The sequence below is a fragment of the Podarcis melisellensis genome (genome assembly GCF_964234715.1).
Source record: "Podarcis melisellensis genome assembly, chromosome: 9".
Classification (NCBI taxonomy): Eukaryota; Metazoa; Chordata; class Lepidosauria; order Squamata; family Lacertidae; genus Podarcis; species Podarcis melisellensis.
Window position 1 is genome coordinate 2,497,428 of NC_138541.1, and position 22,430 is coordinate 2,519,857.

At 47.9% G+C, this 22,430-nt stretch overlaps 1 protein-coding gene and 1 long non-coding RNA gene across 2 annotated transcripts in view; both read right to left on the reverse strand.

Moving 5' to 3' along the window:
• The window catches only part of LOC309377861, a 176,086-nt gene that overhangs the window by 53,650 nt on the left and 100,006 nt on the right, over positions 1–22,430 (reverse strand). The gene's annotated exons all lie outside the window — the stretch shown is intronic.
• The window catches only part of ADISSP (adipose secreted signaling protein), a 66,486-nt gene that overhangs the window by 26,101 nt on the left and 17,955 nt on the right, over positions 1–22,430 (reverse strand). The window contains exons 2-3 of the mRNA XM_081925475.1: positions 13,213–13,329; positions 4,447–4,589 (exon numbers count right to left, since the gene is read on the reverse strand). Of these exons, the coding sequence (XP_081781601.1) occupies positions 4,447–4,589; positions 13,213–13,231 (162 nt within the window). The 5' untranslated portion in view covers positions 13,232–13,329. The remainder of the gene's footprint in view (positions 1–4,446; positions 4,590–13,212; positions 13,330–22,430) is intronic.

The window sequence follows — 22,430 nt, forward strand, 5'->3', positions numbered from 1 at the left end:
GCCTCGTCACCTCGCAGGCAGGGCCACGACTTCCCAAAACCCTCATGTCAGCAGGAGTGGCCCTTTGTGTTTGAGGAGACGCTCTGCCCATGCTCAGAGACCCGTGGAGGCCCAAAGACCGAAGGCAGCTCTGAGATTTGAGTTCCTTTAGCTAGGCATGCACCTTTGTGTGGGTGTGTGCCATACAAACACCCAGCTGCCTCTGAAGGCCGCAGCACATCTAACACACAATATAAATATCCTTACACAGCTAAGAGGAGGCAACAAGGAGGGTATCCAACATGTAGCACCGCCAGATTTGGCCAGGGCTGAGAGGAGATGTACTCTAACAATACTCTATTCTGCCTTGGTCAGACCACACCTGGAATACCATGTCCAGTTCTGAGTACCACAATTTCAGAAGGATGTTGCCAAGCCTGAAGGTGTGCAGAGGAGGGCGACCAAGATGATCAAGGGTCTGGAAACCAAGCCTTATGAGGAACGGTTGAAGGAGCTGGGTGTGTTTAGCCAGGAAAAGAGGAGACTGAGAGGAGATATGATTGTTGTTTAGTCGTGTCCGACTCTTCGTGACTCCCTGGACCAGAGCACGTCAGGCACTCCTGTCTTCCACTGCATCCCACAGTTTGGTCAAACTCATGCTGGTCTCTTCAAGAACACTGTCCCACCATCTCGTCCTCTGTCGTCCCCTTCTCCTTGTGCCCTCCATCTTGCCCAACATCAGGGTCTTTTCCAGGGAGCCTTCTCTTCTCATTAGGTGGCCAAAGTCTTGGAGCCTCAGCTTCAGGATCTATCCTTCCAGGGAGCACTCAGGGCTGATTGATGAGAGGGTGAACACACTGGGCCGTGGCATTCAAAATTGGTTGTGTGATTTTACCAGGGAAACCACGGCTTGCTGCTAAGTCTGAACCAGGCCAAAGACTCCATCTATGGCTGCTCTGAGAGCGGGAAACATAATAGGGATTAGAAGGGCCCCACACTGTAAAAGGGACGCGGGTGGTGCTGTGGCTTAAACCACAGAGCCTAGGACTTGCCGATAAGCAGGTTGGGTGAGCTCCCGTTGCTCAGTCCCTGCTGCTGCCCACCTAGCAGTTCAAAAGCACGTCAAAATGCAAGTAGATAAATAGGTACCGCTCCAGCGGAAAGGTAAACAGCGTTTCCGTGTGCTGCTCTGGTTCGTCAGAAGCGGCTTAGTCATGCTGCCCACATGACCCGGAAGCTGTACCCCGGCTCCCTCGGCCAGTAAAGCGAGATGAGCGCCACAACCCCAGAGTCGTCTGCAACTGGACCTAATGGTCAGGGGTCCCTTTACCTCAACACTGCAAAAACCACCTACCCTCACCCACTCCCACTCCCACTGGGTTTGCTCGCAAAACCTGGTGCTGTGGAAGGAAGAGACCCCCACACCTGAGGAAGCAACGCCACAAGCCAGGCGACAGATCTCTCTGCACATGCGGCTTTCCACCAGCCTGACATCTCGTCTCTTCCCCAGATGTGATTTTGCTCCAGGGGGACCAAATGTTGGCAAGAGAATGAAAACGAGAGGGACAGCTGCTTCCAGAATAGGATCTAAAGTTCTTGGCAGTGGGATGGGGAGCCGGGGGCCTCCTTGAAGTCTACACTGAGGACTTAATTACTGTTAATTTAAAACAAAAACAAAAAACGGGCTGATTCCCTTTTGCAGAAAGGAAACAGCCATTGCAGGCATCTGGAGCAGCTGGGAGATGGTGGTGTGGGTGAAGAGAAAGGGGGAGCAGCAGGCGCCTGTGCATGGATTAAGTCTCACAGAGGGAACCCCAAGCAGGGGTGGCCAAGGTGGTGCCCTCGGGGTGTTTATTTCATCGATCCCAGTGTGAGAGCATCTTAGCCAGGGGGTTTGGCACCAGGAGTTTTGCGTGTACAGGAAAACTGTGCACATCCGACCCCTTAGCTAGCGGGAGAAGCCAGGGATTCTCGTGGGGATTCATGCGCCGTCATGAAATCTCACGAGAGCATCCCAGAGCCAGCGCATTGAGAAGGCCTTGAGCCCCACCCCAAAGCAAGGCTCCCAGCCTCTCCATTTTGAAGCTTTCTGCACGACACAAACCTCCTGATCTGCTGTGTCTCAACGTCCTCCGACACCCGCAGTGAAAATTATACAGGTGAAACTCGCAAAATTAGAATATCGTGGTTAAGCTGAATTACTGAAATAAATGAACTTTTCCACAATATTCTAATTTTCTGAGTTTCACCTGTATATAATAATAATAATTTATTATTTCTACCCCGCCCATCTGGCTGGGTTACTCCAGCCACTCTGGGCGGCTTCCAACTGAATATGAAAAAAAATACAGCGTCAGACATTAAAAACCTCCCTAAAGGGCCGCCTTCAGTTGTCTTTTAAAAGTAAAATAGTTGTTTATTGCCCCTGCTTCAAGAGTTACAAAGAACTGGATGCTCTCCGTCTCCTGACAATTTGTTAGCCAAAACAGGAGAAGGAAGCAGGGGAAGTCCTGGTAAATTGGTGCTAATTTGGGTAAGCTCTGAGTCAACAGCAACTAAGCCACAAACGCTACCAGGCTGAAAATCTTGCCTGATCCCCTTTGCTTGGCCGGCATCCAAGCGCCAAGGGCAAAAGCGAATTAAACCAGTAATTCCCTGAGCTACGAAAAGGACTTGCTAATTTCAATATGCTATCATCAAGGCAGGATCCGGACACACAGGGTTTATATATAGCTCGCCCTTCCTGGAAGGAGCATTGTTGGGAGTGAGGGTCTCCTCTGGGAACCTGGAAGGATCTCAGTTATAGGGGCCAAAGAATAAAGTCGAGAGAGAAAAAAAACCTCTTGCAGAAAGTTCATTAGAAACACAGGGTGCGATGCTCGACACAGAAGAGTTTTGCATTCAGAAGAGCTCAGCGTTTTGCTGCTGCTAGGTTTGTGGGGTTTAAAAAGTGTAACAATGGAAAAAGTTAGTAATATTGTTAACAAATGAGATGAAAAATGGATAAACTGAAAGAAAAAGGGATTGACATTGGGAACCAGAGGGTGGTGGGAGGTCTTCTGAGAATCCTAAATGCAATGGTGAACATATGTGTAAATTGAAATATCTTATGTAAAACTCAATATTTTTTAAAAAAATTTAAAGTGTGTTCCTAGTCCTCACCAATATTACTACTAATAAATTTTTATTTACACCCCGCCCTTCCCGGTTCAGAAAACCGGGCTCAGGGCAGCTAACGACAAATTTAAAACACTTAATTGCAGAAGCAGCATAAAACACAGTATGAAAACATGAATAGCAATAAAATTCAAAGTTCAGAAATCAATTTGGGGGAAACGCATCTAATAAGCATTTGATAGTCACCAGGGCTAGCTGGCTGAATTAGTCCTACTTGGGCCAGCGAGGAGGCCAGGGGAGAATTAGCTGTGGGGTCTCAGAGTGGGTAATCTTCATAAAAGGGGAGGGGGAGGGAAGAGATGGGAAATAAACAAATACTGCACAGATAGGGACGGCAGCATACAGGCAGGGTTTCTACTGGTAGGCGAGGGACTATAATGTGATATGTATGGAAGTAAAAGCTGGACCATAAAGAAGGCTGATCGCCAAAGAATTGATGCTTTTGAATTATGGTGCTGGAGGAGACTCTTGAGAGTCCCATGGACTGCAAGAAGATCAAACCTCTCCATTCTGAAGGAAATCAGACCTGAGTGCTCACTGGAAGGACAGATCCTGAAGCTGAGGCTCCAAGACTTTGGCCACCTCATGAGAAGAGAAGACTCCCTGGTAAAGACCCTGATGTTGGGCAGGATGGGGGGCACAAGGAGAAGGGGACGACAGAGGACGAGATGGTGGGACAGTGTTCTGGAAGCTACCAGCATGAGTTTGACCAAACTGTGGGAGGCAGTGGAAGACAGGAGTGCCTGGTGTGCTCTGGTCCATGGGGCCACGAAGAGGCGGACACGACTAAACGACTAAATAACAACATGATGGGAGCACCAACATGCAGTCCCGACCTCTAAACTCCAGATGCAAAAACAGATGCCTAGCCTACTAGTAAGGTAAAAGGTAAAGGGACCCCTGACCATTAGGTCCAGTCGCGGACGACTCTGGGGTTGCAGCGCTCATCTCGCTTTATTGGCCGAGGGAGCCAGTGTACAGCTTTCAGGTCATGTGGCCAGCATGACTAAGCCACTTCTGGTGAACCAGAGCAGCGCACAGAAACGCAGTTTACCTATTTATCTACTTGCACTTTGATGTGCTTTCGAACTGCCAGGTTGGCAGGAGCAGGGACAGAGCAACAGAAGCTCACCCCATCGCAGGGATTCGAACCGCCGACCTTCTGATTGGCAAGCCCTAGGGTCAGTGGTTTAACCCACAGTGCCACCCGCATCCCAACTAGTAGTACATGTGAAATGGATCTAGGGGTCTCAGTGGAAAGCATGGCGTAAGTCAACAGTGCGCTCTTACCTTCACCAAGAAACTGCCATCTTTCTCCTGGGTGACCATGACCACGGAGTCGTGGAGCTTCTCGTCAAAGTGCACATGGCTGGAAGTCCCCTCTGCTGGTTGAGGCGGGGCGAAGCGGACACCTCCCACTTTGGACTTGGTGCCTAGAGGAGACGCATCAAAGCCAAACAGGGATTAGGTGCCAATTTCAGGAAGAGGAATCCACTAGCAACGTTAGACAGAAGTTGGAGCTGCTGATTTGCAGCTGGCTTGGTCTGGTGAACACAGGATCAGGCCCACCTAACCCAGCATCCTGTTCTCGCAGTGGATAACCTGATGCCCCAATAGGATTGTACAACAATAAGTAACCAAAGAATTAAACCCCTATGTTGCAAATCATTCAGTCCAGACACTGAGGGCCTTCTCAGTGGTGGCGCCCGCCCTGTGGAGCACCCTCCCACCAGATGTCAAGGAAACAAACAACTACCTGACTTTTAGAAGATATCTGAAGGCAGCCCTCTTTAGGGAAGCTTTTAATGTTTGATGCATTATGGTATTTTAATATTTTGTTGGAAGCCACACAGAGTGGCTGGGGAAGCCCAGCCAGATGGGTGGGGTATAAATAATAAATTATTATTATTTGTATAATATTGGCAAGTTTGATCTGCCCGGCATTCAGGCAGGGTTGAGAAAACCAGATTTGGCTTTGCACTGAAAGCCACACCGGGCTCCTCCTCCTCCTTTTCAGCATCCTAGCCAAGCAAGGAAAGCGGTATAAATAAAATATTATTATTATTATTATTAGTCGTTTGGGTGGGTGGAAGGGCAGAGAGGCTTGCCCAAAAGACACCAAGGAGCTGAGGTTATAGAGGCTTTCACCACAATGCCGGCATGCTATCAACACTAGCAAAACAACAACCTAAGTTCACGTAAAGCATACTCAATAAACCACGAGATGTAACGGCTGTGTTCTTTAGATAAATAAGGTATACTATTCATAGTATCAAATTATAAATTTCAACGGAAGTAACTCATAAATTTCAACAAACGAACAAAGAAGAAGACCCAGTGGATCAGATCATTCCTTAGTCAGGTCCATCTGTATAATGGTGCCTATTCCATCTGTCTGTCCGTAAAGTCCAAAAAGCCCACATGAAAGGTTGTTACAGTGCCACAAAATCCTTACACAGAGTCTAGACAAGGATTTCCAGAATATTGGCCTTGTTTCGCCGTCCTGGGCTTCATCAGTACTTAAAGCTCTAAGTAATGCTGTTGTTGTTTAGTCATTTAGTCATGTCCGACTCTTCGTGACCCCCTGGACCAGAGCACGCCAGGCACTCCTGTCTTCCACCGCCTCCCGCAGTTTGGTCAAACTCATGCTGGTGGCTTCGAGAACACTGTCCCACCATCTCATCCTCCGTCGTTCCCTTCTCCTTGTGCCCTTCCCAACATCAGGGTCTTTTCCAGGGAGCCTTCTCTTCTCATGTGGTGGCCAAAGTCTTGGAGCCTCAGCTTCAGGATCTGTCCTTCCAGTGAGCACTCAGGGCTGATTTCCTTCAGAATGGATAGGTTTGCTCTTCTTGCAGTCCATGGGACTCTCCAGAGTCTCCTCCAGCACTAGAATTCAAAAGCATCAATTCTTCGGCGATCAGCCTTCTTGATGGTCCAGCGCTAACTTCCATACATCACTACTGAGAAAACCAGAGCTTTAACTATACGGACCTTTGTTGGCAAGGAGATGCCTCTGCTTTTTAAGATGCTGTCTAGGTTTGTCATTGCTTTTCTCCCAAGAAGCAGGCGTCTTTTAATTTCGTGACTGCTGTCACCATCTGCAGTGATTATTTATTTGTAATGCAAATCAATACAATATCATGATCTCACACATTTTACAGCAAAAGTAATATAAGACCATAAACAACCTTATGCATGATCTGTCTAGAGAATGACCTGATCCACTGGGTCTTCTGCTTTGTTCGTCTGTTGAACTTTATGAGTTACTTCCGTTGAAATTTATAATTTGATACTATGAATAGTATACCTTATTTATCTAAGAACACAGCCGGTTTCGTCTCGTGCGTTTATTGGGCTTGCTATCAACAGGCAACAGCTGCAGCTCTCAGAGACAACAATGCACCAAATGGCAGAGATAAGTTTGGTGCTCAGGAGACGGTGAAAAGGGTGCACAGTTCGACTGATGAGCAGAGGCGTGTCAAGTGGAAAAGATCCAGCTCTTCCTTTTTGCAAAGGGTTTCTGCCACGGAAACTTCTTTATAAATGTTTCCAGGGAGCCCGCTTTGGATAAGCGCCTCTACTATGAAGAAAGATGAAGAAGACAAAGGCAACGACAAAGAAGAGGACAAAGACAGAGAAGAAGACAAAGAGACAAAGGAAGAAGACAAAGACATTTTCTAATGGAACAAATTATATTTTAAAAATATATTTATTTTGAAGATGCACATTTTAAAAAGCCTGCCTGGCGTCTTTCGTTTCCACACCTGAGAACCGACAACAAACCATTAGCCTAGGTCCTAAACTGCCTTACCCAGCCTGATCGCCTCTACAGCCAAACCTGTGCAGATTCCCCCATCCCCCAAACCAACCCAGCAAGCAGCACTCTCAGCCCGTATCAGCCCTTCACACAGTTATTTTCTTTAAAAAATGAGGAAAAGTTCAGAGTGATGGGTCACGGCGTATCTGATGGACGGAAAACATGATATTGGGCAGGTGCTTAAAAAACAAAAGGTCAGGGACACGAGCCCCAGCAAGCTCAGACAAGGCGGTGTTGCCGATAGCTGGAGGGAGAGGGCTGCACAGCTGTGGCCAAGTCCTCTCCACCCCCAGGGTGGGGTTCAGCATTAGCAGAGCATTGAGCCCAGCCACCTGGAAGCAACCTTTCCATCAGGCCACACCAAAGGCAGAGGCCAGCTGCCCTTGGCTCTCCTGCATCTGATCCCAAGCAACAGCCATTCCATCAGGCTCCCCTGAACTGTTTCCAACCTAGCTGCTCACTGCAAGAGCTCTGTAACCTGAAGCACCGGTACCCTAAATTTGCTCTTTCCCCCATTCTCCTCCCTCCTTGTTGCCTTTTCCTTTTATGCTGCGTCTGTTCAACTGCAGGAACAGGGGCAGACCTGTTTTTCACCGAGATGAAATCCCCTTTCAGGTTTCTCCATGCCATGAACCATATCATAAACTCCTGTTGTATCCCCAAGGATGTCCTCCTGGCTTCTGGCACCAGGCCCAACTCTGTGACACAAAGATGCCTGCAAAAGTGGCACGGAGGATGGCGACATCAACCACACCGTGTGGGAATCCCTTTGCAGGCAACTGCCGTGCCTGAAGACAGACCGTCAGGTCGTGCATCTGTAGCAGTGACCAGAGGAGAAATGACCACTGGAAGGAGCACAGAGAGAAGAAAGGCCTTGGTTATGGTTACCAGATTTTTTTCAATGAATCCGGGGACACTTTTTTTTTTTAAGCCGAGCAGCAACAGGGAGTCAGTAGTGGGGATGGTGAGGTGCAAAGCCCTTCTTTCGCACCCTGTGAAACATAAATGCACAATGTTTTTAAAAAACTGGGCAATGGCACGCCGCACGCCCGTGACTCCTGAGCCTTCCCTGATCTCCTTCACCTTTTGTTCTGACAGATTGGGGGAGGCTTGGGAGTCACGGGCGGCAGCCATTGCCTAGGAGCGCTACAAGGCACGTGGTTTCTCTGCCAGGCCAGGTGCAAAGTCCTTCTTTCGCACCGTGTGAAACATAAATGCGCAGAGTTTTTTTAAAAGCTGGGCAACGGCCGCCCGCCCGCAACTCCTGAGCCTCCCCCAATCAGTCAAAACAAAGGGGGAAGGGGGCAGGAGATCTGTACAGCCAGACATCCCCGGTTCCCCTTTGGCAGCAGCGGCGGCAGCAGCAGCGGCAATCACCTGGTAGCACAGTTGGCTCTGGCTGGCTTCAGGAGGTGCTCACTGCCGTGGCGCCCGCCATTTTTTCTTACCAGACGTTTTGGTTTTGCAAATCTGGTTTTGCAAATCTGGGGACATTCCAAAAATGGAATTTGTCCGGGGACAGATTTGCAAATCCAGAGACTGTCCCAGGGAACCGGGGACATCTGGTAACCCTAGCCTTGGTGCATCTGCAGCAGCACAACCAGACGCCTTCATCGGCCCCGGCTGCAACAAAACATGTCTCTCCCCTATTGGTCTCTGCGGCCACAGCAGGCGCTGCAACTCTCCAACTGATTGACCTCACCCCCAAAGGAGCCCTCCTCCTTTGTCTCTCAAGACAGATGCCAACAATATCATGTGGCCTCTTACCTTTTCTCTAACCCAGTGTTTCCCAAACTCAGGTCTCCAGCTAATTTTTGGACTACAACTCCCATCATCCCTGGATACAGGACCAGTGGTCAGGAATGATGGGAATTGTAGTTCTGAAACAGCTGGAGACCCAAGTTGGGGAAACCCTGCTCTAAACTAAAAAGGCCCTATAAGAGGCTGCCGGTTCAGTAGATACATGACACAGCAGTCATTTATTCCAGCAGCCAAATGCTTCCTCTAACTTGCTCATTGTATTCAGAAATGCAGTTTAGAAGCGAAGCAATTCACGATTCATTGACTGCACTTATAATCCCATCCTTCTTCTGCAAGGAGCTCACCCATAATTTAATAATAATAATTTCTATTAATTGTACTCCGACTATCTGAGCAGGTTGCCCCAGCGACACTGTGCAGCTTCCAACATATATATAAAAACATCATCAAACATCAAACCTTAAAAAGCTTCCCTAGACAGGGCTGCCTTCAGAGGTCTTCTAAAAGGTATATAGCTACTAGGACTTGGGGCATAACATTATGTTTGAAGACTGGGAAAGGTTATGGAACACCAGAATGAAATTCACGGCATGTACTGCCTTGAAGGAAAACATTATGAAAATGATATACCGGTGGTACATGACCCCAGTCAAGCTTGCAAAGATATATCACCTGTCTGATAATAAATGCTGGAAATGTAAGGAAGAGGAAGGGACATTTTTACACCTCTGGTGGACCTGCCCGAAAGTGAAGGCCTTCTGGGAAATGATACATAATGAACTAAAAAAGGTGCTGAGATTCACCTTACCTAAGAAACCGGAGGCCTTCCTTCTGGGCATGGTAGACCAGAGGATGGTCAAGAAAGATAGAACTTTCTTTATGTACGCTACTACAGCAGCGAGGATTCTGTTGGCAAAGCACTGGAAGACACAAAATCTACCCACATTGGAAGAATGGCAGACGCAGCTGATGGACTATATGGAGTTGGCTGAAATGACTGGCAGAATTCGAGACTCGGGAGAAGAAGAAACGGAGGAAGTTTGGAAAAATTTTAAGGACTATTTGAAAAAGCATTATAAGTTGTATGAATGTTAAAAAATGCTCCTTTCTAGGAAGGTATAGCTTCAGTATCGGCAAATTTCTGAATTGATAAATAAGACACTATAAGACAGAAGTGAGGTAACGAAATATTTTTATTGTGTGGAAATTAAAAATTAATGCAATTGTATCGAAATGATTACATCAGATAACACGATAAAATGGAAGATATATTGTTATGTACAAAACAAGTCAACAAATTGCTGAGGTTTTGGTTACACAGGGAATGCAGTGCTTGGGAGATGGGGGAAGTCCATTGGATTCATGGAAGTATGTATTTGAAAGTGGAAATTTGTTTATTAAAAACCTAATAAAATATTTATAAAAAAAAAATAAAAGGTATATAGCTACTCATCTCCTTGACATCTGATGGGAGGGTGTCCAAGGTGGGTGCCACCACTGAGAAGGCCCTGTGCCTGGTTTAATCCCAACAACGCTGCAAAGTAGGTTAAGCTGCAAGGCAGTGGACTGGCAGCCCAAGGTCACAGCCAGTGAGAGTCATAGCTGAGCCAGGATCTGAATCCTGGTCTCCCGGGTCCTAGTCTGACACTCTTAAGCACTACTCCAACCTACTCACGACAGCAAGCAAGGACGTGAACCTGGATCTCCCATCTGATGTTTACTACTACACCTGCCTCTCCTAACCTTGTATTAATGTCTGAGTAAGCAAAGGATTCCTGACTCCCCGGTTGTTCAGCAATTGCAACAGAAATGACTCACCCACTGACAATATATCATAGCTGGAATGAAGAAAGTTGGGGGAAAGGACAGACCATGTTTATGGGGGGGGGGGTGTAAGGGCTGGGCTCCATACAGTTCTGGTCCTCAAAATCACTCCTGTGCTGAAAATTATTGAATCCTAAGCGTACGTCTTTCTATACCAGACGCCAGTTGGTGGATTTCAGGGTCCCAATAAGATACAGTGCTATAAAAAAGCATAATCTGCAATGGCTGAAGTCCCCTCTGGTGCTGATGAGTTTACAATTATGCCCCAAGCAAGGCGACTAACTTCTAGGAGGCTTCCCTCCTCCTGTCCAGCAAGGTTTTCTGCGTCCCCCTCCCAGGTCAAAGTACATGAACTTGCCTTTCCAGAAACTCCTGTCCAGCAAAGGAAGAGGAGGAAAGAGGAGGTTGGGTAGCACATTCCAAATTCTGCCCATCAGCCATGGATCAGCCGCTGAGGCTGCAATCATGGAACTGTAGAGTTGGACGGGAACCCCAGCGGTCATCTATCCCACCCCCCTGCAATGCAATCCTACATGAACCTCCCTCTACCCCACTGAACTCAAGAAGCCCCTTAACTCTGAAGAGACAAGGAGATACAGTGGTACCTTGGTTCCCGAACAGCTTAGCTGTTGAACAAACCTGCTCCCGAACGCCGAAAACCCAGAAGTGTGTGTTCCAGTTTCCAAATGTTTTTCGGAATCTGAACATCCGACACGGCAGGAAGCTCCTGCAGCCAATCAGAAGCTGCGCCTTGGTTTTTGAACGGTTTCAGGCGTCTTCCTGAATGGATTAAGTTCAAGAACCAAGGTAGCACTGTACATGACTGTGTTGTCAATAAGGCCAAATAATGGGGGTTGAAGCCACTGGGAGTTGGGGGAGGAAAAGGTTGTGGTTTTGGCAGTGGAAGGCAGGAGAAATAGAAGCACCAATTCTTAGGAGACTCCAGACGTCTGATAATAACTTTTTTGCAAAGCTGCAGAGCTGGTCTGTTGAGGCATCTGGTCACTGAGTTTATAAGCACATAAGAATGGTCTGCTGGGTCTGCTGGATGAGGCCAATGGTCCGCCTAGTCCAGCATGCTGTTCTCACAATGGCCAGCCAGGAAACCAGTAAGCAGGATTCGTGCACAAGAGCTATTCTCCCCTCCTGTGGCTTCCAGCATCTGGGATTCAGAAGCATTGCAGCCTCTGACTGTAGAGCTGTTTTATATCTATCATGGCCAGTAGCCCTCAATAGCCGTCTCCTCCTCTAGGAATCTCTCTACTCCTCTTTTAAGGCCATTCAGTTTTGGGGCTGCCACCACCTGTGGGGCAGTGAGCTGCATAGTTTCCCCATGCGTTGCATGCAGAAGCACTCCTTTCTTCCAAGGAGCTCAGGGGCTATCCATTCTTAGACCCTCCAACGACCCTGCCAGGAAGGCAAGCCTGAGACACAGCCCTCTGCCCGCCAAGCCAAAGCCGGTAGCGATTTGAACCCATCCCCAGTTCACAGCGCTGCCCTCTGCACCAAACTGGCTCAAACCCCTTTCATTCAGGTTTTTGCTGCGGCATGCGGATTTTCCTGAACCGATTTGCATCCGCTTTCTGAAACGGATTATTAAAGGGAGGCAAGGACTGAATACAAAACACAGAAAGGCAGACATGGAGCAAAAGATTCGAGCAACTCTGCCAGGTATTTCAGCCAGCTCCGTTCTGTATGTTTGGGACACAACAGACCCCCCCTGCCCAAGAACAGCTCTACTGCCCTTGCTCTTATTTGCAAAGAATGTTATTCCCTCACCTTTCCTACCTCCGGGTGGAGTGATGGATGTTCGTTTGGACATATCACAACCAAAAAGGCTCAAGACAGAATTCGTGCGACGTCGGCATAGCACAGCCTTTGCATAGCACAACCTGGAGCAATGCCATGGTTTTGGACTACAGTGGTACCTCAGGTTACAGACGCTTCAGGTTACAGACTCCGCTACCCCAGAAATATTACCTCGGGTTAAGAACTTTGCTTCAGGATGAGAACAGAAATCGTGCAGCAGCAGTGCGGCAGCAGCAGGAGGCCCCACTAGCTAAAGTGGTGCTTCAGGTTAAAGAACAGTTTCAGGTTAAGTACGGATCTCCGGAACGAATTAAGTACTTAACCTGAGGTACCACTAGACGACTCCCAGAAGCCACAGCCAGCACAGCAGTTGTAGCCCAAAAGCTCCGGAGGGCACTGGGTTAGTGTGGGCAGGAATTTTGTCCAGCACAGGACCACCGCAACCTCCCCAAACTTGCAATAGAGAACACGTAACGTTTCAAGCACAATCCTGATCGTTTGTGCTCAGACTGCTCTGCATCGTCTCTGCGGCCCATGCAACCCTGCAAGGTAGGCCTGCGCTGGCTGAAGCTGATGGGAGCTGGGATCCAAAAGAGTTGGAGGGCACCAGGTTGGCGAACGCTGTGCTAGCAACCCTCCAGGTTGCAGGCTGAGAGACTGCAGCTGCCTGGACCCGGCCTGATCCAGCAGGGAAGCTCTGGCATTCAAACTATGAGCAAGGAACCCTGCACTCGAGGAACATGCCCGACGGAAGGGCCAAAGCAGCCCAAGACCACCCAGGATGCTCAGGTCGCCGTGGCAACGGGCATCCAGCCCCACTCGGGTACCACACACCGGCCACTCACCCTTGTTTGCAGTCGCCATTTGACCCAGGGAGAAGTTCCTCCGGCTTGCTCTGCGTCGAACTTCGGCCAGCCCTGTCAGCGAGGGGCCATGCTCCGAGGGGGTGCAGCGGGCTGCCTCTGAAGACAAAGAGGGGGTGCACAAAGGGGAGCAGGAGAGGGGAAGAAGACAGGCAGGTTGAGCCACAGTTATGAGACTTCTCTCTCCCCGACAAAAGATCTTGCACAGGGTAGGGAACCGCCTTGCCCAAACAGTTCTCCGAAGCGTTCCCTCTGGGTCCTAAGGGCTGACATGTCCAAGCCCATACCAACAATTTTCTTCATGGGGGGGGTGAAGAGGAGGAGGAGTGGGCAAGTAGGCTCAGCATCCTTAGGGAAGTGAACCGTCAACCCCAATTGCAGTTTCCGTGACCCACAGGCAAAAAGACAAAATAAGCTCAGGACAACAGCTAACACACCCCTATAGCCCCCATCTGCCTGGGAATTGCAGAGAGTTTTCCACAAGCAAATATCCAGAAGGCCAGTTTGCAGGAACTGGACCTTGACTAGAGCCTAAGGTTACCATACGTCCCCGTTTCCCGGGGACAATCCCCAGATTTACAAATCAGTCCCCGTACAAGATCCATCGGGCTTGAAAAGTGTCCCCGGATTCCTTGAAAAAAATATGGGAACCTTACTATAGCTGCACCAGCCTTTGGAACTCCCTGCCACTGCATATTGAGGTAGGTACCATCTCTACCATTTCCTTTGCAAACTCCTCCTCCCTTTTTCTTTTTGCAAGACTTTTAAAGGCTTGGAAGTTTCTAATCCCATCCAGTCTTTCTCTACTGGGGCTGAAATTGTTTGTTTGTTTGTTTGTTTTGCAAAGCTTTACTGTTGATTTTTTAAATTATTCTTCTTAATAACAAACATATGTTTTCGTGGGAAGCATCAGAGACACAAAATTCCCTCCTCTCAAGAGAGGTCAGGTTGACCATCACCTTGCTTTTCTTCCACCTCCCTGCTCAGACAAGCCTTTGGGAACTGACACGTAGACCAGGGTCTCCCAAACTTGGGTCTCCAAGTTTCTGGACTACAAATCCCATCACCCCAAGCTAGCAGGTCCGGTGGTAAGGGATGATGGGAACTGTACCCCCAAAACAGCTGGGAAACCTTAGTCTAGACCAAGCTGATCGCTGGGCTTCTTTCAGGGCAAACTGGATTTTAATAGCTGGTTCTAAATTTATTAATCTCATAAAATTTATACACTGCTTGATTGTAAAAAAACAACAACCCTTGAAGCAGTTTACAAAAGACAACAATCAAGGGGGTAGGAATCCTATTTTGGAACATACAAAAGTTAATATACTGAAACAGATTCACATTACCTTAACTTTCTAAGTCTCTGGGTGGACTTGTCCAAATAATAATAATAATAATAATAATAATAATAATAATAATAATTTATTATTTATACCCCACCCATCTGGCTGGGTTTCCCCAGCCACTCTGGGCGGCTTCCAACAAAACACTAAAATACAATAACCTATTAAACATTAAAAGCTTCCCTAAACAGAGCTGCCTGTTTAGAATGTCTTCATCACGGCACCAAAAATAATACAGTGATGGTGCCCGCTTGATATCACTAGGCAGGCAGTTCCAAAGTGCCAAATTAAAAGATGGATTTCTTACAAATGCAGAATGAGTATTATGGGGCACCTGTAGCAGGGCCAATGCCTCCGATCGAAGTGGCTGAGTGGGCAGCTGTGAGGCAAGGTAATCTCACAGGTAATTTGCTCCCCAGTTGTTAGGGGCTTTAATAACAGCACTTTGAACTTGGCTTGGTAGCAGATGGGCAGCCGGTACAGATCTGTGAGCACGGGAGTTATATGCTGGCAACACCTCCCTCCTGTCAGCAATTGTGCTGCAGCATTCTGCACCCACTGCAGCTTCTGGGAGAAGCGTGAGAGAAACCCCACACAAATTCGTTTTGACATATTTTAATTATTGCTTTTCAGCTGGTTTGTTCTTACAGCTTTGCATTTTATAATGTCTCTAAGTGCTGTTAGCTGCCTTGCAGGAGTCGTTCGGAAGCTGTGCGGACTCTTCTTCCTTGTGGTTTTTGAAAGAGAGGTTGGGTGGCCACCTGTCAGGGATTCTGGAGCGGTGGTCCCCGCGTGGCAGCAGGTTGGGCTAGATGACCGCTGGGGAGCCCTCCCAGCTCTACAATTCTATGAACTCAATGCCGACATGGGAGAAAGGCAGGCAATAAATACAGTCATACCTCTTGTTACGTTTGGTTCAGGTTGTGTCCTGCAGCAACCCGGAAGTACCAGAAAGGGTTACTTCTGGGTTTTGCAGCTCACACATGCACAGATGCACAAAATGATGTCACGTGCATGTGCAGAAGTGACGAATCATGACCCGTGCGCGCGCAGACGCACAGACGTTGGGTTGCGTTCCTCTCGGGTTGCAAACGGGGCTCTGGAACAGATCCCCTTCGCAACCAGAGGTACCACTGTACAGTAAACAAGAACAATCGAATAAAGGGCATGCGCACAGCTGCCGATTCGAACACTCAGGAATGCCGGCCCACCACCAGCCCCTGAGCTCATAAACATAAATCTCATTAGCACGCTTTCGTTCCCCGTTTTCTCCAGAGCCTCTTGAGCCCCGAACAGGTTGTTCAAGATGCCGGCACGCCTGGGACCTTGGTGTCAATTGTGGAGAGAGATGTGCCAGATATAAAAATAGAGCCCGCTTTGAAGTTCTCACCTCCTCCTTGGCTTCTGAACGTATTATCTTACAGCGCTTTTGCATCAACAGCATCCCAGTTCTTAGACCCATTTTTAAAAGAAATGGGAAGGCACAGGCACACAGAAACACGGGAGCTGCAGAGTCTTGAGAGCTCAACAAAAGAAAGAAAGCAAGAAGCAAAACGACAGAGCGAGACCAAGAATGCAATGCACCCTGCAGCCATTGCCAACCTGGTGCCCCTCAGATGTTCTGGAATTCTTCATGAAAGCGCTTCTTCCTGCAGTGCGCCGTTAAACTATGGAACTCACTGCCACAGGAGGGTTTAAAAATCAAGCAAATTCATAGAGGGCAAGGGCTACTGAGCCATGTTAGAAACCGAGATATGAAAGCTAGGAGCTAAAGGGCACCTTAAACCAAGGTTATGGGTGCAACAACGAAATGGGGGCATTCTTTTTTAAGAACAAAAATGCAAAGCTGAAAATGAATGACCTGCAGCTAAAATATTATGCTCATGTTTCACATGGTCTAGTCCAGGGGTGCCCAGCTTCCAAGAGACTGCGATCTATTCCAACTAAAAATTAAAAAAAACTGGCAGTAATATGCCCATTGTATTGACCAAAGTTGTTGAGCTTTTCGGGGGTACCACTGATCAGATGCAGGTGGCGCTGTGGGTTAAACCATTGAGCCTCTTGGGCTTGCCGATCGGAAGGTCGGCGGTTCGAATCCCCGCCACAGGGTGAGCTCCCGTTGCTTGGTCCCTGCTCCTGCCAACCTAGCAGTTGGAAAGCACGTCAAAGTGCAAGTAGATAAATAGGTACCACTCTGGCAGGAAGGTAAACGGCGTTTCCGTGCGCTGCTCTGGTTCGCCAGAAGCGGCTTAGTCATGCAGGCCACATGACCCGGAAGCTGTACGCCGGCTCCCTCGGCCAATAAAGCGAGATGAGTGCTGCAACCCCAGAGTCGGCCACGACTGGACCTAATGGTCAGGGGTCCCTTTACCTTTAAGTTACTGATCAGAGTTGTTGAGAAGAGGAAGCAGCAAAGCTGTTGAGCAATTTTTTATTATTGAAAAAGTGGTTGGGGGTCCCAAGATCGACCAGGATCAACCATGGGAACATTCTGCAATCGACCAGTAGATTGTGATCGACTTGTTGGTCAGCCCCGGCCTAGACCTTCCCCTTCTCTAACTTCTGCAGTCTTCAGAGAGCAGAAGCGCGGAGGCAGAAAAAGGTCGTCTTTTCCTTCCACGCTGCAGTTTTAATCTCAAATCTTAGGCCCAGTCCTGCGCCCAGAGCTCAAAAACTGCTTGCACTATTGACATTTCCCATCGCAAAATGCGCCAAGAACAATGGGAGTTATGAACGTTGCCATTGAGGGCTACTAGACGGGGGCAGCTCAGTTGGTAGAACATGAGACGCGTAATCTCTGGGTAGTGGGTTCGAATCCCGCATTGGGGGAAAGATGACTGCACCTGCATGTTTGTTGTTTTAAATCAAGTTATATAATAATAATAATAATTTATTATTTATACCCCGCCCATCAGGCAGGGCTTCCAACTGAATATTAAAAACACAATACAGCAATCAACATTAAAAGCTTCCCTGTACGGCGCTGCCTTCAGATGTCTTCTAAAAGTCAGATAGTTGTTTATTTCCTTGACATCTGCTGGGAGGGTGTTCCACAGGGCGGGCGCCACTACCAAGAAGGCCCCCTGCCTGGTTCCCTGTAACCTCACTTCTCAGAGGGGGGGAACCGCCAGAAGGCCCTCGGCGCTGGACCTCAGTGTCCGGGAAGAATGATGGGGGTGGAGACGCTCCTTCAGGTATACTGGGCTGAGGCCGTTTAGGGCTTTAAAGGTCAGCACCAACACTTTGAATTGTGCTCGGAAACGTACTGTGAGCCAATGCAGATCTCTCAGGACCAGTGTTATGTGGTCTCGGCGGCCGCTCCCAGTCACCAGTCTAGCTGCTGCATTCTGGATTAACCGCAGTTTCCAGGTCACCTTCAAAGGTAGCCCCACACAGAGCACGTTGCAGTAGTCCAAGCGGGAGATAACCAGAGCATGCACCACTCTAGCGAGACAGTTTGCGGGCAGGGAGGGTCTCATCCTGTGTACCAGATGGAGCTGGGAGACAGCTGCCCTGGACACAGAACTGACCTGCGCCTCCATGGACAGCTGTGAGTCCAGAATGACTCCCTGCTGTGAACAAGAATTATATGCAGATCTGCTACAAATTACCCAGAGATCCACCAACAGATCCCAGCCTACCCTGATCCCATTCCCAGTCCAGGAGCATCGGGGGAGGGAGCCCTGAGCACACTCCAATCCGGATCCCATCGTCCCCTCCAGCGATTTGGCAGAACCATCAGGCCCTGGGCCAACTTCTCCCCCAGCCTGGGACCATCTGGTTCTGCTCATCCTCCAGAGGAGGAGGAAATGTCCTTTTAAAGCACGTCAGGCCCAAAAGTCCTTTGGAGCTGAATTGGGAAGCAACTTCCAGATGGGCGCCTGTGTCGGTCTCTAGCAGAAAACAAAGAATCACGTCGCAGCACCTTTTTTTTAAAAAAATAGCCAATTTATTTGCAACGAAAGGAGATTCCGTCTAAACGTTAGGAAGAACTTCCTGGCAGTGAGAGCCATGTCTGGTTTTCAAATAGAGGCTGGAGTGCCGTCTCTCAGGGATTATTTAGCTGCAATTCTTACACTTTGGGGGGGCTGCACAAGATGACACTTGGGGCCCCTTCTAACGCCACGGACGTGAAAGATTTCACTAGGAATTATCAGCCTCAGAAGTAAAGAGCGTGGGCATGTGCAGAGTGCACGTCCCTCGCCAGTGAGGACCCTCTGCATTTAATAAGATGATTCCATTATGTAACAATATTCCTTATTGTACTCGAATTCTACGATTTCTAATAATGATGAATGATGATTAGCAAATGTTGATTATAGAATCATAGAACTGTAGTGCAACAGCCCCTCAGATATTTGAAGCTGGCTCTCAAATCTCCTCTTAGCCTCCTCTTTTCCAGGCTAAACATACTTAACTCCCTCAACTGTTCCTCATAAGGCTTGGTTTTCAGACCCTGGGTCACCTTGGTTGCCCTCCCCTGAACATGTTTCTTGACTTTTGATTACATTTACGTTCCTAAAAAACTTGGGTTGGTGTCGACAACAACTTTATGAGCTCATCAATAAATATTTTTTTATTATTATTATTATTATTATTATTATTATTATTATCAAGGGGCCGATGAACTCTAACGTCTGAGGAACCCATTCTGGGAGTCAGAAAGTCCTGTGGAACAAAGAACCTGCAAGCATAAAAAATTCCTCTGCCAAGAATTAACTGATTGCAAGTTTCTTCCCTATACCTGAAGGAGTGTCTCCACCCCCAGAATATTAATACTAATAATAAAAGCGACAAAACATGAATTCACACAGGCTTTTACAGTAGTGTTTTAAATCGGGGCTGTTCTCATGCCATCTGTTACAATGGGGTGGGTGGCGGAGACATTTTCTTTTCTTTATTTTAACTATGATATATTGCATTTTCAGGAATGCAACCACATAAAATTAAAAGGAAGGGCTCCACAAGACCGAACTCAGGGGGCTTGCTCTCAATAAAGCGCTGTTTGCTTTGTTCCTTCAAAGAGTTTTGGGTTTTGTTTTTCCCCCCATCAAGAAAAGAATGGATCTCCAGTCTACTGTCAGCAGCATGTCTACATTCCCTTTTTTTCGAAACCATCCCTACCTGCAATTCAGTAATTTTACTGGCAAGACTCAGGCAGCTCACCCCCCATGGCCTTCAAACAGATGGGTGTCTGACTGAGAAATGGAGATGGGAGGATGGGAGGGAGAAATCGAAGAAATATCCATTTTTTTTCCAGGCAGAGAGGACTATAGCTCAGAGACACAGCAGCTACTTGGCTTGCAGAACCCCTCAGGTTCAATCCCTGGACATCAAGTGATGCAGAGCGGAAAATTTATTTATTTATTCAGGCTTGACAGCTTAGCTCTTTCTTCCTTGCATTCAGGAAACACGCAAGCTAAATCAGATCACTCTCATTTTTATTTTATTTTTGAACGCAAGAGGGAAATGATCCTAATCTGCACAGGAAAACTCCCATGGGTGTCTGACACTGGCCATTACTTGCTAACTGAGACCCTGGACCAGGGGTCAGCAAACTTTTTCAGCAGGGGGCCAGTCCACTGTCCCTCAGGTCTTTCGGGGGCCGGACTACATTTTTTTGGGGGGGGGAATGAATGAATTCCTATGCCCCACAATAAGCCCAGAGATGCATTTTAAATAAAAGCACACATTCTACTCATGTAAAAACACGCTGATTCCCGGACCGTCCGTGGGCCGGATTGAGAAGGCGATTGGGCCAGGGATCACAAATTCATTGAGGACTGGGGAAAGTTTACGGATTATCTGAAAAACATATGTGATGAACAGACAACGCTAGTGGGCTTTAAAGAGGTTTTGTGATAGTTTAAGGTGTATTGTAAAAAAGAAACAGAGATGAAAGGATAATACTAATGGGCAATATTATATATAGAAAATGCGTGAAGATAGGAAAAATGGATGATTGGTGGAGGAGCTGGTGGAAGTACAAAAACTGGAAATTTGAAAACATGGTTGTGTGGATTAATTTGTAAAGAAAAAATCTTTAAAAAAAATTATTTTTTAAAAAAAGGGGGGGGGGAGAGAAGGCGATTGGGCCGGATTCGACCCCCGGGCCTTAGTTTGCCTACCCATGCCCTGGACGGCCAGCACTGTATAAGGCAGCATCGCATATGGCTCGAATCCTGCTTTCAGAAGAGCTCAAGGTGAATCAAGGGCAGGTGCAGAAAGGTGAGGAAGAGGGATCCCAAAACCTGAAATCAAGGTGAACTCCAGGAATATTTTTTCGTGTTATCATCACACGTGCATTTTATGCACAGAGAAATAATAATAATAATAATATTTATACCCCGCCCTCCCCAGCCAGAGCCGGGCTCAGGGCGGCTAACACCAGTAAAATTACAATAAAAACATAATGGGGGGGGACCCCAATTTAAAATACAGGTTAAAATGCAATTGAAAATGCAGCCTCATTTTAAAAGTAGCCCATAGATCAAGACCATATGGGGAGGGAAACATAAGGATCCAAACCAAAGGCCAGGCAGAACAGCTCTGTCTTGCAGGCCCTGCAGAAAGATGTCAAGACCCGCAGGGCCCTAGTCTCTTGGGACAGAGCGTTCCACCACGTCGGGGCCAGTACTGAAAAGGCCCTGGCCCTAGTTGAGATCAATCTAACTACCTTGCAACTTGGGTCCTCCAAAGTATTGTCATTTGTGGACCTTAAGGTCCTCCGCGGGGCAGACCAGGAGAGGCAGTCCCATAGGTACATGGGTCCTAGGCCACATAGGGCTTTAAAACACAGGGAATAAAAACTAACCACATTTCTAGCATTCCCCAAAATGGCAGAGCAAAATAGATTGTTTGTGCTTGGAAGAGAGGGAGGGAGGGAGGGAATGAATGAACATACAGGGAAAGGATTGTGCTGACTTAGGGTCTTACGGGATTAGCAAGAAAAGGAAGGGATTAGGGAAAATCACCTTTGAGGCAAAGGCTGCAATCCTAGAGGCAAGCTTGCCTTCCAGAAGCCCCCATTGCACGCAAAGGGAACCACATCCGAGTCAACACCCTACAGGTTTGCCCCACTAGGCTGCAACTTGATCCCCAGTATCTGCTGGTCAGGGACGCGGGTGGCGCTGCAGGTTAAATCACAGAGCCTAGGACTTGCGTCTGTTTGGCATCTGGAGTTTAGAGGTCGGGACTGCATGTTGGTGCTCCCATCATGTTGTTGTTTAGTCATTTAGTCGTGTCCGACTCTTCGTGGCCCCATGGACCAGAGCACACCAGGCACTCCTGTCTTCCACTGCCTCCCACAGTTTGGTCAAACTCGTGCTGGTAGCTTCGAGAACACTGTCCCACCATCTTGTCCTCTGTCATCCCCTTCTCCTTGTGCCCTCCATCTTTCCCAACATCAGGGTCTTTTCCAGGGAGTCTTCTCTTCTCATGAGGTGGCCAAAGTATTGGAGCCTCGGCTTCAGGATCTGTCCTTCCAGTGAGCACTCAGGGCTGATTTCCTTCAGAATGGAGAGGTTTGATCTTCTTGCAGTCCATGGGACTCTCAAGAGTCTCCTCCAGCACCATAATCCAAAAGCATCAATTCTTCGGCGATCAGCCGTCTTTATGGTCCAGCTTTCACTTCCATACATCACTACTGGGAAAACCATAGCTTTAACTATACAGTGGTACCTCGGGTTACATACACTTCAGGTTACATACGCTTCAGGTTACAGACTCCACTAACCCAGAAATAGTGCTTCAGGTTAAGAACTTTGCTTCAGGATAAGAACAGAAATCATGCAGCGGCGGCGCGACAGCAGGAGGAGGCCCCATTAGCTAAAGTGGTGCTTCAGGTTAAGAACAGTT